The sequence below is a fragment of the Mesoplodon mirus genome (assembly GCF_964341445.2).
Source record: "Mesoplodon mirus genome assembly, chromosome: 1".
Taxonomy (NCBI): domain Eukaryota; kingdom Metazoa; phylum Chordata; class Mammalia; order Artiodactyla; family Ziphiidae; genus Mesoplodon; species Mesoplodon mirus.
This window is the reverse complement of record NC_138976.1, coordinates 223,479,719-223,498,176: the sequence shown is the minus strand read 5'-3', so window position 1 is coordinate 223,498,176 and position 18,458 is coordinate 223,479,719. Positions and strand designations below refer to the sequence as shown.

Genomic DNA, 18,458 nt, shown 5'->3' with positions numbered 1-18,458 from the left:
TGCTATTCCTGTACTATACTGTCAACCTCTTGAATTTTGACACCTAAAATTTTTAGTAAAATAGAAATGCTTTTAAAAAAAACAAAACTTCAGACTATCTTTATCCTAGAAGTTCATTCTGCATTTGGCTTCAGTCCTGCCTTAGGCAAATGTTTAGCCATTTGGACAAAATGGGCAAAAAACATGAACAAACATTTCTCCATATACAAATATATGAGTGGCCAATAAGCACACGAAAAGATGCTCAACCTCACTAATCATAGGGGATACCCAAGTGTGAGGTGATATTATTAGGGAGAGCGATTCTATAAAGAAGAGGAAAAGTACAAGAGGAAGAGTACTTAGGTAATAAGATTTATCATGTCTTATAACAAGAATAAAACTTTAGTAATGTGTAACAGATTTCTCTTCAGTATCTTTAGATTTTTTTGTTAATTGATATGAATCAAAATTCCCGATTTTGTCCTTAATAGGGCCGGTGGGAAAGTCAACAGGATGTATCGCAAACTGCCGTTTCTAGAGCAATCACTCCGGCTGCCCCATCTCCCCCTGGTCCCCAAAATAACCATTCTCCTAATCCAGGTAAGTTATTTTTTTTTTTTTTTAATTTATTTATTTATTTATTTATTTATTTATTTATTTATTTTTTCCAATCCTGCCCAAAGCACTTTCTTTTTTTTTTTTTTTTTTTTTTGCTTTATAACAAATTTAACAGGTAAGTTATGTTTTCATTTTTCAATCACTGTCATGAAATTTGAGCATCTTTCAGAAGTAGTTTAAATCAGGATTTCCTACCAGGTAACCACTGTCCTACTAGTTAATGCCTATCTGAATTTTTCCCTTCCTTATCATAACATGTTGAGTCACATTGTTTTGAATGTTGAATTTATCTTGCATTCCTGTGAGAAATACCACTTGATCATGATGTGTTATCCTTTATATTTGTTTGATTCTGTTTGCTAATATTTTGTTTAGAGTTTTTGTGCATGTGTTCTATGATGAATATATGTACCTTTTTCATAGCATTGTCTTTGTTAGGTTTTGGTATCATGATTACGTTGGTTTCATAAAGTGACTTGAGAAAAATTTCCTCATCTTTTTTTCCTGAGTTTATGTGAACTTGGTATTACTACTTCCTTAAATGTTTGACAAGATTCACCAGTGACACTCTCTGGGCCTGGAATTTTCTCTGTGGGAAGATTTTAGATTATGACTTCAATTTCTTTATTATAAAGTTAACTTTTTATATTTCTTTATAAGTTTTCATAAATTATCTTTTTTAGGGAAATTTCTATTTCACCAAAGTTATTAAATTTATTTCCATAAATGTTACAGTGTTCCTTTATTGATCTTTTAATGTTTATAGGATCTGTTGTGATGTTCATTCTTTTTATTCTAAATAGATAATTTTTGTTTTCTTTCTGTTTTTCTTAAATACTTTTGAGACTGGTTTGTCAGTTTTCTTTAGTCTTCCCACAGAGCCAAGTTTCATTTTATTTTCTGTTTCATTGATTGTTATTTCTTTCTGCATTTCACAAATTTTGGCACGATGTGGTTTTTTTTATCATTCTGTTCCAGATATTCTAATTTCTCTCTGATTTACTCTTTGACCCCTGGGTTATTGGGTAGCATATTAATTCATTTTTATATATCTTGGGGGTATATTATTATTATTGATTTCTTATTTAATTTCATTATGAGCAGAGAACAGACTCTTCAAAATTTCAATCTTTTTAAATGTTTTGAGACTATATTCTATCTTAGTGAACATTCTATGTGTATTTGAAAAGGTCTATTCTGTTTTGGGCACAGTGTTCTTTATATATCAACTAGATCAAGGTGGTTGATAACCTTGTTCAAACCTGCTATATCTTTACTGATTTTTTTTCCCTCATATTTGTTCAGTCGGTCATTGAGAAAAGGTGTTGAATCTCTAAATAATGATTGTGAAATTGTCTATTTTTTCCTTTAATTATAACAGTTTTTGCATGATTCATTTAGAAACTCTGTTACTGGGTATAACACATTGGGATTGTTATTTTTTGCTGACATAGTGATGGTTCTTATTATGAAATGTCCCTTTAGCTCTCTGGTAATACTCTTACTTTGAAATCTGTCTTGCTTGATATTAGTATAGCCACACCAACTTTCTTTTGCATATTGCTTGCATGGTGTATCTTTGCCTCAGTCTTTAAAATTTTAGCCTATATTTATCTTTAAGAGTGATTATCTTATAGACAGCATATTTAGGTTTAGTGTTTTTTAGTTTTAATCTAGTCTGACAATTTCTGCCTTTTAATTGGCATATTTAGTTCTTTTACATCTAATATTATTATTGTTATGTCTGCCATGTTGCTGTTGGTTTCTATTTGGCCTATTTATTTATTTTTTCCTCTGTAATCTGTTTTCTTTTGGGTTAATTGAAAAATATTTTGCAGTATTTTATTTTTTCTTTGGCTTTCTGGTATACCTGTATTTATTTATTAACATCTTTGTTAAATGAGTCTAGTAGGTATCTTTAATTTTACCACAGTCTACTTAGAATTAATAATTACCACTTCCCACTGCACAAATATAAGAATCTTGCAACAGTGTAATTCCATTTACCTGTTCCCCCACCCCTCTTATTTTGTATTATTGTTGTATCTTTTGCTTCTATAGGTGTTGTGAACCCATTTTACAGTGGTTGTTTTTTTTTTCTTTTTTTCTTTAAAACAGCTATTTGTCTTTTAAGGAAATTCAGAAACTATAGATAATCTTTTATATTTTCCTTCATATTTATTATTTCTGTCACTATCTACTCCTTCCTGAAGATCATATATTCATCTGATATTATTTCTCTTTAGCCTGAAGAATATCCTGTATTATTTCTTATTGTGCAGTTTTCCTTGAGAAGAAGGGTTTCCCTTTTTGAGAATATCTTTATTTCACTTTTTTCTTCAAAGGATATTTTCACTAGATAGAGAATTCTGAGTTGATAGCTTGTTTTCTTTTAGCTCTTCAAAGACACTGCGTATCTTTTACACTTCTTTTCTGGTGAGAATTCAGCCATCATCTGTGTCACTTTCCCATGACATGTAGTATATCTTTGTTTACGTTGTTTGCTTCCCAACTTTTCTCTTTATTTTTCTTCTTAGCAAGTTGGGCAGTATGTGCTTAGGTATAGTTTTCTCAGTGTTTATCTTGCTTGGGTTTCACCGATGTTCTTGGGTCTGTACATTGAGATTTTTCCAACAATTTTGGGAAATGTTCAACTCTTAGTTAGTTACATTTTCCCCCTGCCCTTTTCTCTCTACTCCTTCTGAGAATCTAATTGCACACGTGTTATATTGCATAATATTGCCCTATGGGTCACAGAAGCTCTATTCTATTTTGATTTTAATTTTTCATCTTTTTATCTTATTCTTGTTTCTTCTGATTAGATAATTTCTACTGCCATTTCTAGTCTTCTATTAAGCACATCCAAGAATTTTTAAATTTCAGTTATTCTTCTTAGTTCTAGAATATCCATTTGCTTCTTTTTTTTAATAGTTTTAATTTCTCTGCTGATATTTCTTTCCTACCTATATATTTGTTAAGACCATATCCTTTTTTACATCTTTGGACCTGTGTATAAAAACTGCTTTTAAACTTCTTACCTGCTAACTCCAGCATCATGACCAATCTCCTAGTCTTTTTCTGACAGCTTTTTTCTAGACTATGGGTCATATTTAATGAGTTTTGACAAGTTTATTTACTCACATAACTTACACCCCAGTTGAGCTCTAGAAGATTTATGTGACTCCAGTTACTCCCCACAGTGCATCAGTGTTCTGATTTCAGATTAGTTTTGCCCGTTCTACGGTTTCATTTAAATGGAATCATATAGTATGTGCTCTTTTTGTGTTGGGCTTCTTTTGCTCAGCATATCTGTTCAAGTCATCCATACCATTGCATGTATCAGTAATTTATTCTTTTTTATTGCTGAAAGATATTTCACTATCACAGTGGAACTTATCAGTTTTTAACCAGTTCTCCTGTTTATGGACATTTGGTTTGTTTCCAGTTTTTGGCTACTGTGACTAAAGCTTGTTCTTGTATATTTTTTTTTTTTGCGGTATGTGGGCCTCTCACTGTTGTGGCCTCTCCTGTTGTGGAGCACAGGCTCCGGACGCGCAGGCTCAGCGGCCATGGCTCACGGGCCCAGCCGCTCCGTGGCATGTGGGATCTTCCCAGACCGGAGCACAAACCCGTGTCCCCTGCATCGGCAGGCAGACTCAACCACTGCGCTACCAGGGAAGCCCTGTATAGGTCTTTTTGTAACATTTCTGTTGAGTAAATACCTGGGGTGAAATTACTTGGTCCTAGACTACTACCTTGTTTAAAAAGTCTGTAAATTAAAGAAAACATTCTAATCAGTGTTTACTTGATTTGCGTATTCCTGCTCCTCATTCCATGCTTCTGAGTTTAGTTTCTTTTTTAGTGACTATATAGCCATCATTAGTGCTTTTAGCAATCATCTTTTTTTAGTGACAAAGTGTTTCTTTTGTATGTTAAAGTTTTTATTTTGCTCTCACTTTGAAGAATCCTTTTACTATGGAAAATATCACACATACAAAGTGGAAAGAGCATCATGATGTGCCCTCGAGGGCCCCATGCTGATTTCAGAACGATCAGTGCATCACCAGGCTTACTTGTCTGTGCTCCCACTACGTCTCCACACCCTCTCAGAATGACTTTGAAGCAAATCTCAGATATTATCTCATCTGTAAATATTTGTACATGTATTTCTAAAGTAATACCCACAGTAACATTTCATTCCTAAGAAAAATGAAAAATAATTCCAAAATATCGTTAAACATCTAGTCAGTGTTCAGATTTCCCCAATTGGATCAAGAATATCTCTTAGTCGTTTTGAATGAAAATCCAAGTAAGGTTCACACATTGTGATTAGTTGTTATGTGTCTTAAGTCTGTTTAGTCTATATGCTCCTCTTCATCTTTTTTCCCTGTTGTGTTGTATTTGTTGAAGGGACCAGGTTTTGTACACAGACTCTGTACATTTTTATTTTTACTGGTGACATCCTCACCAGGTTATTTAAACATGATTCTGTGTCCCGTGTATTTCCTGTAAATTGGTGGTTAGATCTACAGCCTTGGTCAGATTCAGGCTAATTTGAGGGAGGGACGGAAGGTAGGGTAAATGAATGGGTAGTTTTATGTACTTCCCTTAGGAGACACATCATGTCTGATTCTCTCTCTTTCTGTGATAGATGCAGCCTTTAGTTGATTATTGGCTAGATATTTATTTAATGAGAGGTCATCCTCACTCTAGAATGTTAGTTTAACTGCATGTAAAACTTTAGATTATTCCTAATTTTTTTCTTAGCATTTAGATGATTATATCTTCTAGCTCTTTATTCATCTTAAACTTTTTGTTTGTTTGTCTCTTCTTTTTTTTTTTTTTGGTGGCCATGCCGCGAGGCTTGCAGGATCCTAGTTCCCTGACCAGGGATTGAACCCGGGGCCCTTAGCAGTGAAAGCATGGAGTCCTAACCACTGGACTGCCAGGGAATTCCCTTGTCTCCTCTTTTTTGTTTCTCTCATCCCTATTTTTGCTTTTGACTTATCTCTTAGCAAATAGCTTTCTCTTTGCTGTATTTTTTTTAATGATAGAGCTCATGATTACAGAATATCCTTCTGTAACTTTTCATAGTTTACTTAGAGTTAATAGTCCTTTATGGAAAAGGTAAAACCTTAACCGTACAGGTCCGTGCACCATCTGTATTGCCAATGAACTTGCATCGTCTTGGTCCAGCATGGAGTAGAGGTGGGGATGGTCATGTGCTTCTCTTCAGGCAGCCTCATGTACAGATGCCTCAAGTTGACTGGCTGCTTCTTTTTAAAGTGTTAATTAGGGTACAATTTTTAAGTCACATATGACTTGGATTAGTTTTTCTTGAAAATTTAGTTTTATTCACTAAGAATAAAGAATTATAAAGAATAAAGCATTAATAAGTCTCCTAATATCACAGGCGTTATCTGCATGTCTGACCCCAGCCTTTGGTAATTAAGAGCAGGTAAGAACAGGGTTGGTTCAGGGCACTTGTCCCTCTCTTGTGAAAACAACTCAAACACCACTGTCTTCCTGAAAGGTCAGTTTCATCATCTTCATTCAGTAAACAGCATGAAAAATTATAGTTGAATAAGATATGGTCCCTGACTTTAAAGAGGTTAAAGTCTGGATGGAGAGCTATACGAGTGTGTCATTGGCTATGTGATTTAAAAATGAAGAGCCCCATTTTATTCTAGGGCAGAAGTTATTGGGTTGGCCAAAAGGTTCATTTGTTTTTTTTTTTTTTCTGTAAGGTGGCTCCAGTAGCAGTTAGTTGTCTTTAACTTCATTCGAAACAATTTTGTTAGATTGTATTGTGACAGCTGTCATATCAGCGTGCATTTAAAAAAAGACATTAAAATTGGTGAATTTTTGTGTAGCCGTTTTAATATTGAAGGTGGAAGAAAAAAGCAACATTTTCGGCATATTATGCTTTATTATTTCAAGAAAGGTAAAAACGCAACTGAAACGCAAAAACAGATTTGTGCAGTGTATGGAGAAGGTGCTGTGACTGATTGAACATGTCAAAAGTGGTTTGTGAAGTTTCGTGCTGGAGATTTCTCGCTGGACGATGCTCCACGGTCGGGTACACCAGCTGAAGTTGATAGCGATCAAATTGAGACACTAATTGAGAACAATCAACATTATACCATGCGGAAGGTAGCTGACATACTCAAAATATCCAAATCAAGGTTGAAAGTCATTCGCATCAGCTTGGTTACGTTAATTGCTTTGATGTTTGGGTTCCACATAAGTTAAGCGGGAAAAAAACCCTTCTTGACTGTATTTCCACATGCGATTCTCTACTTAAAAGTAATGAAAACGTTCTGTTTTTAAAACAAATTGTGACAGGCGAAGAAAAGTGGATACTGTACAGTAATGTGGCACGGAAGAGATTGTGGGGCAAGTGAAATAAACCACCACCAAATACACCAAAGGCTGGTTTTCATCCAGAGAAGGTGATGTTGTGTATATGGTGGGATTGGAAGGGAGTCCTCTATTATGAGCTCCTTCCAGAAAACCAAACGATTAATTCTAACAAATACTGCTCCCAGTTAGACCAACTGAAAGTAGCACTCGATGAAAAGCATCAGAATTACTCAACAGAAAATTCATAATCTTCCTTCAGGATAACGCAAGACTGCATGTTTCTTTGATGACCAGGCAAAAACTGTTACAGCTTGGCTGGGAAGTTCTGATTCATTTGCTATATTTACTAGACATTGCACCTTTGGATTTCTATTTATTTCGGTCTTTACAAAATTCTCTTAATGGAAAAAATTTCAGTTCCCTGGAAGAATGTAAAAGGCATCTTGAACAGTTCTTTGCTTAAAAAGATAAAAAGTTTTGGGGGCTTCCCTGGTGGTGCAGTGGTTAAGAATCCACCTGCCAATGCAGCAGACACGGGGTCGAGTCCTGGTCCAGGAAGATCCCACATGCCACAGAGCAACTAAGCCCGTGCGCTGCAACTACTGAGCCTGCACTCTAGAGCCCGCGAGCCACAACTGCTGAAGCCTGTGTGCCTAGAGCCCGTGCTCTGCAACAAGAGAAGCCACCGCAATGAGAAGCCTGCACACCGCAACGAAGAGTAGCCTCTGCTCTCTGCAAATAGAGAAAAGCCCACGCGTAGCCACAAAGACCCAACGCAGCCAAAAATAAATACAAAAAAAAAAGTTTTGGGGGCTTCCCTGGTGGCGCAGTGGTTGAGAGTCCGCCTGCCAATGCAGGGGACACGGGTTCGTGTCCTGGTCCAGGAAGATCCCACATGCCGCGGAGCGGCTGGGCCCGTGAGCCATGGCTGCTGAGCCTGCGTGTCCGGAGCCTGTGCTCAGCAACGGGAGAGGCCACAACAGTGAGAGGCCCGCGTATTGCAAAAAAAAAAAAAAAAAAAAAAAAGTTTTGGGAAGACGGAATTATGAAGTTGCCTGAAAAATGGCAGAAGGTAGGGGAACAAAAGGGTGAATACATTGTTCGATAAAGTTCTTGGTGAAAATGAAAAATGTGTCTTTTATTTTTACTTAAAAACCGAAGGCACATTTTGGCCAACCCAATAGTACTTGACCAGTTAGTGACAAGGCCCAGGGTTGGATTATCCTTCGGATTTAATAGGCACGATGGATATTAGAGCATTTTAGACGTACCCCAATTGCTGCTATTTAATTGGAAAAGGAAACACCATTGTGTTTGAGGGTAACTATAATAAGAGCATGTCTTTTAATATTAATTTTTTTAAGGATACGTTTTTTGATTTATATTGTTAGATTTGCTTACAAAGGATATATGGCCAATTTACAGTAAGGAAGATGTCTCTGTAATTGTTTTTGCCTTATCTCTTTCCCTTTCAATATTTTTGACAGGACTCAGTAACCTAGCAGCCTCCTACTTGAGTCCCGTAAGATCCTTCGTGCCGCAGATGCCGAAGCTGCTGAAGTCTCTCTTCCCCGTCCGCGACGAGAAAAGGGGCAAACAGCCATCTCCCCTCGCACATCAGGTACAAGCGTCACGAAAGCAACAGTGCCCGTGCTCCTAATAGGTTGCTGGCGCAGTGATGCTCTGCGCTGCAGCTGGAAGGAGAGGGTAACAGCACGGGGGGCGTCAGGGCTGGGCTTTCAGACCTGGTAAAAGCTCTGATCGTTTCTCTTCCACCCTCGTCGGAGATAACAGAGCTGTTTAAACGCACTGACGCTCTCAGTCCTTTTTTGCTTTTAAAAAATGCCAAGTACGCTACTAATGAGATTTACGGTCGTATCACTTAGAGCCACAATAGTGAAATTTATGAAATGCACTTAGCGTTGTTTGTGTACTGCCGAACAGAAAATGTAACTCTGTTTTTAATTCTTGATTTCGTTTCTTATTTCACACAATTTTCCATCATCCCTGTCCTTGCTGCTCAACCTCTTTTTTCCTCTACTGTGGTTTACCTGTTCTTTCACTGAAATACTAAAAGTGATAACTTGTCTTGTTTCCCCTTTTTATTAAAGCTCTCTCCCTGGCCTTAGAAGAAGTTTTAGAGAAGGTGTTAAAGGGTTTTCCAAATAATCAGGAAGCTGCTCTTGTGTGATGGTGCATGGGAAGCCTGTTGGAAATGCAATTTTTAGCCCATATAGGTGTGACTTCAGCAGAAAATGATAAAGGAGGATTTATTTGTACTCATTTAGAAACACATACAGTGCATGTTCAGTTGTTGAAATAGGTCTTTTGACATCAGCTTCTCCATATTCACTTAAACATTCAAGTTGCAGAAATGTAGGTGAGTCTCCTTGGCTGAGACCTTAACTATTTAAAAGACTTTTCTAAGTTTACGAGTGCATATTCAAGGGGGATGGTATTAGTTTTGTAAGGTTGCTGTGCAGATACATAATTTTTTCATTCTAGGATTATATGAACCTATATATCAGCATAGATGCACACATATTGTATGAAAAAAATTAAACATCGGGATTTTTGGAAATGTTTAAATTTAACCGGGCACTAATGGGTGCTTGACAGTTATCAAAATGAATCTGAGATGGCGAGAGCTTAAAAGAAATAGCAAGTCTAATATTTGGTGGGGGTGAGGGTAGGCAAAAAAGATTTTGCCACGGGTTCGTTATAGCATACGTTATTCTGTTCTAAACTGCTACATCGTTGTTCCACAAAGTATGATTCACTTACTGTTTGTGCCAGAATTTCCATGGTAGCTTTTTAAAAAGGTAACTTTAAAAAAATACAGCCCGACCTTAAAAAAATATAACTCATAGCTCACCTTGGGGCATCTAATAATCTGCATTTATAAGCACCCAAGGTGATTCTTATTCACATTAAAGTTTGATATCCACTGTTTTTCAATTGCTGTTTGGTGAAGACAGAGTTACGTGGAACCGTATTAGAAGTCCTTGAATCAGACTACCATTGTTATAATTATCAGCTACTTTAAGCTTTTGATGTAGCAAGTCAAATCACCTGCTACTATAAGAAGTTACTTTTACTGTTTTGCCAGTGAATGATTGGTTCCTTTGGATATGAGAGGAACAGCAGTGGTTTAGAAAGAAATCTAGTGATTGGTGGATAATCACAATTTGTAATGTCCAGTTTAAGAGAGGTAATCTTGAAATATTTTGAAGATATCTTAAGAATATTCGTTCATTCAGTTTACTTTTTTTGAGCGTATATGAGCAAAGGTGTTACAAAAAGTGGCCCCAAATGCTGCATAGTTCATAAATAAATGCGAATGTCAATACAAAAGTGGCCTTAACAAAGATGCTCAGTGGTGGAGCTAAACTGTTCCATTTGGTTGGTGAGATCCCCACTCCCTTGAAGGACCATTTCTCAAGGTCACCAGAGCTCCATCTTGCCTGCACTTCTCAGTCCTCATCTGACTTGACAATCGTGCAGGAAGCATTTGTGTCTCTGGGCTTTAGTGCTTAGCGCTGAGTTTGCCTGGCTTCCCTTCTGTTGGCTGCTCAGTCTTTCTCAGTTGCCTTTTCTGGGACCCTTTATTCCATCAAGCCGCTGATATTCAGGTGTTCCAGAGCTCCCTCCCAGGTAACCTCATCCAGCTCTTTGGCTTTTAACTCTTTATGCATTGATGATGCTCACATTTCTATCTCCAGCCCAGGCTTTGCCCCTGAGCTCTGGCCTCGTGGAGCTAACCACCTGTTCAGCTTTTCCACTTACAAATCCATTAGACATTGACATTTTACAAGTTCAAAGCATTACTCCTGGTTTCAGCTCCCAAGTCTGTCTACTCCCAGCACAGAAAATACTTACAAATTACATGTCCATCTCAGCGTGTATAGCACACGTGTCCACCTAGTTGCTTCACCTCATAAATAGTCCATCAGTAAAATTTTGTGGGTACCACTTTCAATCCAGTGACTTCTCGCCATCTCCATTTCTCATCACTCATGCATGCCATCGTCTCTTGCCTTGACTGTGCAGCAGCCTATCCGGTGGTCTATCTAACTGATGCTTTTTGCCTCACCCAGTCTTGTCATTCACAGAGAAGCCAGAGTGAGCTCCCAAGGCCTTACATTAGTTCATGGCTTGAAACCTTCCACTGCTTCTCTTTGAATAAAGTCTATTCCTTACTGTGGTTTACAGTGTCCTATGTGATCTAGCCCCCTGACTTTTAATCTTTATTCCCTTTATTTTATTTTATTATTATTTATTATTTATTTATTTGTTTGTTTATTTATTTATTTATTTATGGCCGCATTGGGTCTTCGTTGCTGTGCGCGGGCTTTCTCTAGTTGCGGTGCGTAAGGCTTCTCATTGCGGTGGCTTCCCTTGTTGTGGAGCACGGGCTCTAGGTGCACAGGCTTCAGTAGTTGTGGCACATGGGCTTCCATAGTTGTGGTTTGCAGGCTCTAGAGCACAGGCTCAGTAGTTGTGGCACACGGGCTTAGTTGCTCCGCGACATGTGGGATCTTCCCGGACCAGGGCTCGAACCCGTGTCCCCTGCATTGGCAGGCGGATTCTTAACCACTGCGCCACCAGGGAAGTCCCTATTCCCTTCATTTTATTCTTTGTTCACCATGCTAAGGCATATTGGCCTTTTTGTTGTTACTGGTTGTCGCATGAACCATGAAGCTCCTTTTGGTCTCAAGAGTTTTTGCACTTGCTTTTCCTTCTACTTGGACTGATCTCTCCCAAAGTCTTTGCATGACTACTAGGTCTCTAGTAGACTGGTCTGGTAATAGCATAAAGACAACTCTAAGCAAATATGTTCGAGTTTAGAGTGGCCTGAACCAACCTAACTAAAACAACAGCATCTACCGTACATATTACAGTGTACTCCCATATTTAATCTTTTCATTGGGAATTATTGTTATGTTTATATGCTTATTGGTTATCTCCACTCTAGAATGTAATTCTTCAGGGCTGGGGCATAGTCAATGGAAAATATATGTTGGTTGACCATTGACATTTGTACAGCTCGTAATGTTAGATAGTTTGAATGTACCATGTGTCATCCAGTGGTGTAAAGGACTGTGGTTATAGTTCAGAGGTGAGAGAATCACATCTGAGTGGGGATTTGAGATATCTAGGCATATTTATGAAGTTTCTTTCCTAGATTAATGCAGGTTCCACTAAAGAACTATTCTTAAAGGAGGGGAAAGCTTGAGCTTCTCATTTTGGACTTAGCTGATCAAAGTTGCTTGTGTTCTCATTTTTGCTATCTCTGCTAAAGCTTTAAGAGAAGTAAATTATAATTTTACATGACAGTATCAATATAGAGATGTCCCTTACTAGGACCACTTTAAATATGCTTTAAATTTCTGTCACCTAAATGATGTTTCATCCTTGGAATTAGGGCACTTTAGCGTCAATGGAATTTCAAAATAACAGCAACAAGAGCAATGCTCTATTGGCTAGATTGTTTTTAGTGTTTCCCAATTTTTTATAGTCATCTTCACTCTAGTGGCATCCTATTCAGTTGGAAATCAGATTCGATACCTGAAAGTTGAGGTTCTTACTTTTTTCCCTCCTTGTGGAACCTCCGAGTCCTCCAGGAAGAAGGTTGGTTTATTTCTACCCAGTCTTTGCCTCTGCTTTTTTCTGCTATTGCCCAGGAGTTAAAGGTTCTGTGCTCCTTTAGGCTTTCTCCAGACCTAATAGCTGAAGATTAGTCAACTATATCTCTTATAATAAATGCCTCATCATTCTTCTTTTGTCTTGCGGGAGTTTTGCTTAAAGTGGGGAGCCCAGAAATGATACGATAACCCCTGTGCTTGAAAATAGTGCAACTGTCATTGTCCTCTTTTGAATAATGTACTTCTACCAAAGTGGCGTATGACTGCACTTTTTTTAAAGGCAAGTAGTTTTAGTTCATTGTGCTCTGGTCAATTAACGTTCCCCTTTTTTGTTTGCTTGTTTATTTGCTTATACTCTTGTCAGTGCACTTCTCTTTTTATTATTATGTTGTTTAGTTGAAGTATAAAAATACTTAAATAAGGATCTTTGGATTCATTTAGAAAATTTTTTTTTTTTTTTTTTTTTTTTTTTTTTTTTGCGGTATGCGGGCCTCTCACTGTTGTGGCCTCTCCCGTTGGCGGAGCACAGGCTCCGGACGCGCAGGCTCAGCGGCCATAGCTCACGGGCCCAGCCGCTCCGTGGCACGTGGGATCTTCCTGGACTGGGGCACGAACCCGCGTCCCCTGCATCGGCAGGCGGACTCTTAACCACTGCGCCACCAGGGAAGCCCCTAGAAAATTTTTTGTCTTGATTTTGTTTCAACATTCCTAGGATAGCAAGATATTTTTTGAATAATTATTTTAAAAATACTTCTGTCCTAACGATCATCTGCACTTTGAAGGGCATAGTCTGCATTTGAGTCACAAACGAAATATGGAACATTAGGGCGTGAGAGAGAACTCTGTCATATGTGACTAGAGATCACTCCCCAAGTCACAGAGTGACAGAGTGACACACTTCAGCTCTGCATATTCAGTAACTGCCATCTCCAACCCACGTTTCCCCCTCTCTCTAGCAAAGAGTTTATGGGAGACTTTGTTAGATGCATTACAGAAATAGAGGGACACCATGCCTTCCTCTGTATCACCAGTCTAGAAAGCCTAGGACAAAATTCATGCTGATGAACGTTCCTAGACCACCCTGCCCACTGCCTGGCTTAGCCATAGCTCTGTGTGAGGTATCTAGTGTAGCGTGAAGAAATACACGAACATCCCAAAGCTTGCTCTCTGTTTTGATTCTGGTTTTAATTGGCTACTACTGCCTTGTTAGTACACTAATTTCAGTGGCCTATATAAATAGCCATTAAATAATCAATACCAGACTAAAAAACTTATATAGGTTTTAGAATGACATCAAAGATAGAACCCAGAAAAACAGAAATCCGTGCACATGCCTAAAAGGAATCTGGATCAATTCTACAGTACAGGAAGGGATAAATATTGATATTAACATTGCAAAAAACTTAGAGACAAAAAATAGATAGTAACCCTGCTTAAGATTTCTAATGTGAGATGGCACAACAGACTAAACAGAAACCCCCAAATGGATCAGCACAGACAGTACGTGGTAACCCAGCAGACTGTAGAATAAGACAGGCACACTCTCCTTTCTGTCCCCAGCCAACTTTCTCTTTTCATCATTTTCAAAGCCATCGCCCTCTCCATTTCCTACCTGACTGTGATGAAAGATCTCAAAACTTCTTCCTTTGTCTGTTTCTGTCCCAAGTTAATTTGGAGACTTAAACTCCTTCTCTGGAAGAGTCACAGTAACAAAGACACTTCACAGCAACCCACCTAAACACCACACCTGGGTTCTATCCGGCATCATTAGACAACACTTAGATCATTGCACTGAGTTCTGGGTATGTTACTACTAGACATTCATTGACCAACTGGAATTATTTCAGAGAATAACATCAGAAATGATTTGTGAGGACGGATGAAAGAAGTTATTTATAGCTTGACCAAACAATGACTAAGAGAGCTGACTGTATAAGCATTCAGGGGATATCAACACCAAAGGCAGGGAAGAATTGTGTAAGGATGGTTCCAGGAAAGCAGCAGTATGAAAGGCACAGAACAACAGAAATGAAGTTAACGAAGAGAATGGTAACAACTGTAAATGAGTTACAGTGATTTATAGATAGCAGGGTACTCTCTAAAAAAAACCCCAGGGCTTTCTGTCACTGCTATTTTGTAAAAGGAAGATTTTGAAAATATGAAAGTATTCCCATTAAGAACCGGGGAATGGAATAGATCCTGTTTCTACCAGTCATTCTTCCCTCTTTTCTTTGCTAGATTAGGTGGAAGAGAGGCAGAAGTTGTATAATGAAGGAATGATTATTATCAAAAAAGTACTTTTAATCAGAGTGTCCTTGACATTTTCAAACCAAGAATGTTCAGTTCCCTCCCTCATGCAAAGATAGCAACACACAACCACAGTGAAAATCTAATGAAAAAATTCATGTTTATTAACTTGTTCTTTGGAATCAGCAGGTTCTCAGATCAGGATTCTATTATTTTGGGGGGCCTATTTCAGCATCTGAAAAGATTCATGGATCTGTTCTTGTAAGATAGAAGTTAACAGTTTATTCTGAGGAATACAAAAATTTACAGAAAGAAAATAAAGATTTTAAGAAAGTCTTTAAAAACAAAGGTTCTTATATTTTACAAAATCATTCGGCTTGAACATATTCGTAAAGACTTATGTTTGTCATTTTTATGGAGATTTGTTTTTGTTTGTAATCAATTTCTGTCTGAGTTCCAGAAATGCAAAAGATACAGCACCGAAAGAGGTGGCAGCTGACAAAATTGCTGTCTTTGACCTTCTGATGCAAGTTTAGTAACTAATCTAGAAAATAATGAACTGCAATTAATGAAACCTGTACTCATATTCAAGTGTGTTTCTCAGACAGCACATACAATAATTGAAAGCACTTCCTGCTCTCCAATTAGTTAGATTGAATTAATGTGGCATAATAGCTTTTTTCATATATCTAGAAGATTGTGTTCAGATGAAGCTGTTTATGTACTTCAAACTTCGGTACTCCAAATGGCGTCTTTGGTTCATTTGGGGAATTAAAGAGTTAACGCTCACATTCACTTTCCACCATCAAAAACACAGCCGCACTTCCGGCCTATCTTTGTTTTACCATCTGCCCCTCTTCAGTGTCCTGCGCTTTGCTTATGGCTGCCTTGTCGACTTCAGGGATGTTTGTCTCCAGTTTCAACACAGCTTCCAGTGTGGAAGATGGACAGGGCCTTGAGTAGAGAAAGCAGGGCCTTGAGTAGAGAAAGCAGCGCCCTGCGCATCTCTGGCCTAGTTGAAAATATGCTTGGCTAGTTCTTCCAGCTTTCGTGTCAGCGATTCCTCCATGTATAAAATGGGGAGAAACAAACACAGCTACTGGTTCTTCCCTTGTGCATGAAGATGCTGTTTTAGGCTCTTCATACTTGGGCTCCTCTGATGAAACAAGCCATATAAATGCCTATCCTGGTGTCTTAAGGGTTCATCATCTTAACTAACTAAAATAAGAAAAGGTATCTATACTTTGTTTTCTAGCCTTGAGTTTTCCTTAATTATTTAGGTTATTTTTAAAGTTTATTTCCCCGTGTAGTTTATATTTGGATATGGTATGCTATATTGCTTTTTCTTGAGTTAACAAAGGGAAGTTTGCACAGCCCTTCTGGAGTGCAGACTTTTAAAAAAAATTCAAAGTAGGACTTCCCTGGTGGTCCAGTGATTCAGACTCCACGCTCCCAATGCAGGGAGCATGGGTTTGATCCTTGGTCAAGGAACTAAGATCCCGCATGCCACGCAGCGTGGTCAAAAAAACCCAAGAATTCAAGGCAAGTGATTTCTGTTCAATTGGTTTGGGGATGTATTCTTAGGCATCCTTCTTCTTCTTTTTTTTTAAAATTTATTTATTTTATTTATTTTTATTTTTGGCTGTGCGCAGGCTTTCTCTAGTTGCGGTGAGTAGGGGCTGCTCTTTGTTGCGGTGCTCGAGCTTCTCACTGCACTGGCTTCTCTTGTTGCAGAGCACGGGCTCTAGGTGCGCAGGCTTCGGTAGTTGTGGCGCGTGGCCTCAATAGTTGTGGCACGTGGGCTGTAGAGCACAGGCTCAGTAGTTGTGGCACCCGGGCTTAGTTGCTCCGCAGCATGTGGGATCTTCCTGGACCAGGGCTCGAACCCATGTCCCCTGCATTGGCAGGCGGATTCTTAACCATTGGGCCACCAGGGAAGCCCTAGGCATTCTTACTGCTTTACAAAATGAGACTCTTATCTCTGTTTTCTTTTCCAAAATCATAACATCTTACCGTCTATCTTTGCCTCAGAAATGTATGGATATTGACATACTTAGAGACACTAAGTTGACAGGTTGTCTTCAGAATCAGAGTTAGTAGTTGATCTGAAAAATAATGAAAAGAAGATAGTTTCTGAGGCAGGATAGGAGTTGATGGAAGAGACCTCAGTCTGCCAGTCGTTTTCCACAAATGGGCCTTGTATACTTCTGTATGATTCTGGAGACCTGAGGTTGGAACCCTTTTTGGTAAAGAGCCAGATAGTATCATTTTAGGCTTTGCAGGCCAAACAGTGTCTGTCAGAACTAGCTGTAGTTCTGGTCCGAACATTGGGTCCGGTTTTGTTCCAATAAAACTTTATTTATAACCCTGAAATTTGAATTTCATATACTTTTTACATGTCACAAGGTATTCATTTATTTCAACAACTTCAAAATGTAAAAACCATTCTTAGCTTACAGGGCACACCAAGGTGGGGACAGTCTAGATTTAGACCCTGTTTTTAAGCTTTTAGATTGATAGCCATCCTATGTTTCAAGTAAACATCCTTCATCCTTCATGGGTGCTTGAGAAACTAAGTGGATGGAGTGAATATTACATCCTCTTTTTAAAAAATAGAGATCTTTTTCACATAAATACTTAAATAAATTTTAATAATTATCATGCAGAAGTTTAAAAAGTTAACTAGCTAAACCCTAAAAAATAAGGAACAGTCTCTTTCCTGACAACTTCAGAAATATTAGTATTTAAAATTCTCTGTATCGAGGGCCTCAAGCAACTTGAACTAACACATATATGATAGAGTGAAATAAAAAGTCTGGATGGGCTTAGTCACTTTTATCAACGGATCAAACAATTTACTTGTTGATAGAAGAAGTGGGCCGTTTAGTTGTTTCATGTAATTGAACTAAATAGGAATATCAGATGGTGGACCTTGAGTGCCCATTTCTGAGGAGTAAGAAGGGCCCTGTCTACGCCTGGTGTTGCACACATTGTATCCCTAGCTCCTGGCACAACCTTTAGAATATAGTAGGCACCTGGCCCATGTTTTACTTACAGCAGGTGGAATTGTTGATTGTTTAAAAATGTGCATATAGTAAGTCTACCTAGAAATACCTTGGAAGACAACACCCGAAATCCCAATGATTGGATTACCATGGTACTTTAAAAATGTACTGAGTGCTTGGTGTGCCAGGGATTTTATATGCATCAGCTCAGCACCACTGCTGTCTGATGAAAATAAATATGAGCCACATGTGTCATTTAGAATTCTCTAGTAGCCACATTTAAAGTAAAAAGAAACAGGTCAAATTAATTGTGACAAAGTAATTTAGGGTTGACATACACATACTACCATGCGTAAAATAGCTAGTGGGAACCTGCTGTAGAGCACAGGGAGCACAGCTCGGTACTCTGTGACCACCTAGAGGGGTGGGCTGGGGGGGATGGGAGGGGGGTCCAAGAGGGAGGGGATGTATGTATACGTATAGCTGATTCACTTTGTTGTACGGCAGAAACTAACACGACACTGTAAAGCAATTATACTCCAATAAAAAAAATAAAAAAGTAAGAAGAAACAGGTCAAATTAATTTTAATAAGATAAT

At 38.3% G+C, this 18,458-nt stretch overlaps 1 protein-coding gene across 1 annotated transcript in view; it reads left to right on the top strand.

Moving 5' to 3' along the window:
- Positions 1 to 18,458, top strand: part of KIF13B (kinesin family member 13B) — a 190,695-nt gene that overhangs the window by 152,691 nt on the left and 19,546 nt on the right. Inside the window, exons 36-37 of the mRNA XM_082616987.1 lie at positions 474 to 582; positions 8,451 to 8,584. Coding sequence (XP_082473113.1) covers positions 474 to 582; positions 8,451 to 8,584 — 243 coding nt within the window. The remainder of the gene's footprint in view (positions 1 to 473; positions 583 to 8,450; positions 8,585 to 18,458) is intronic.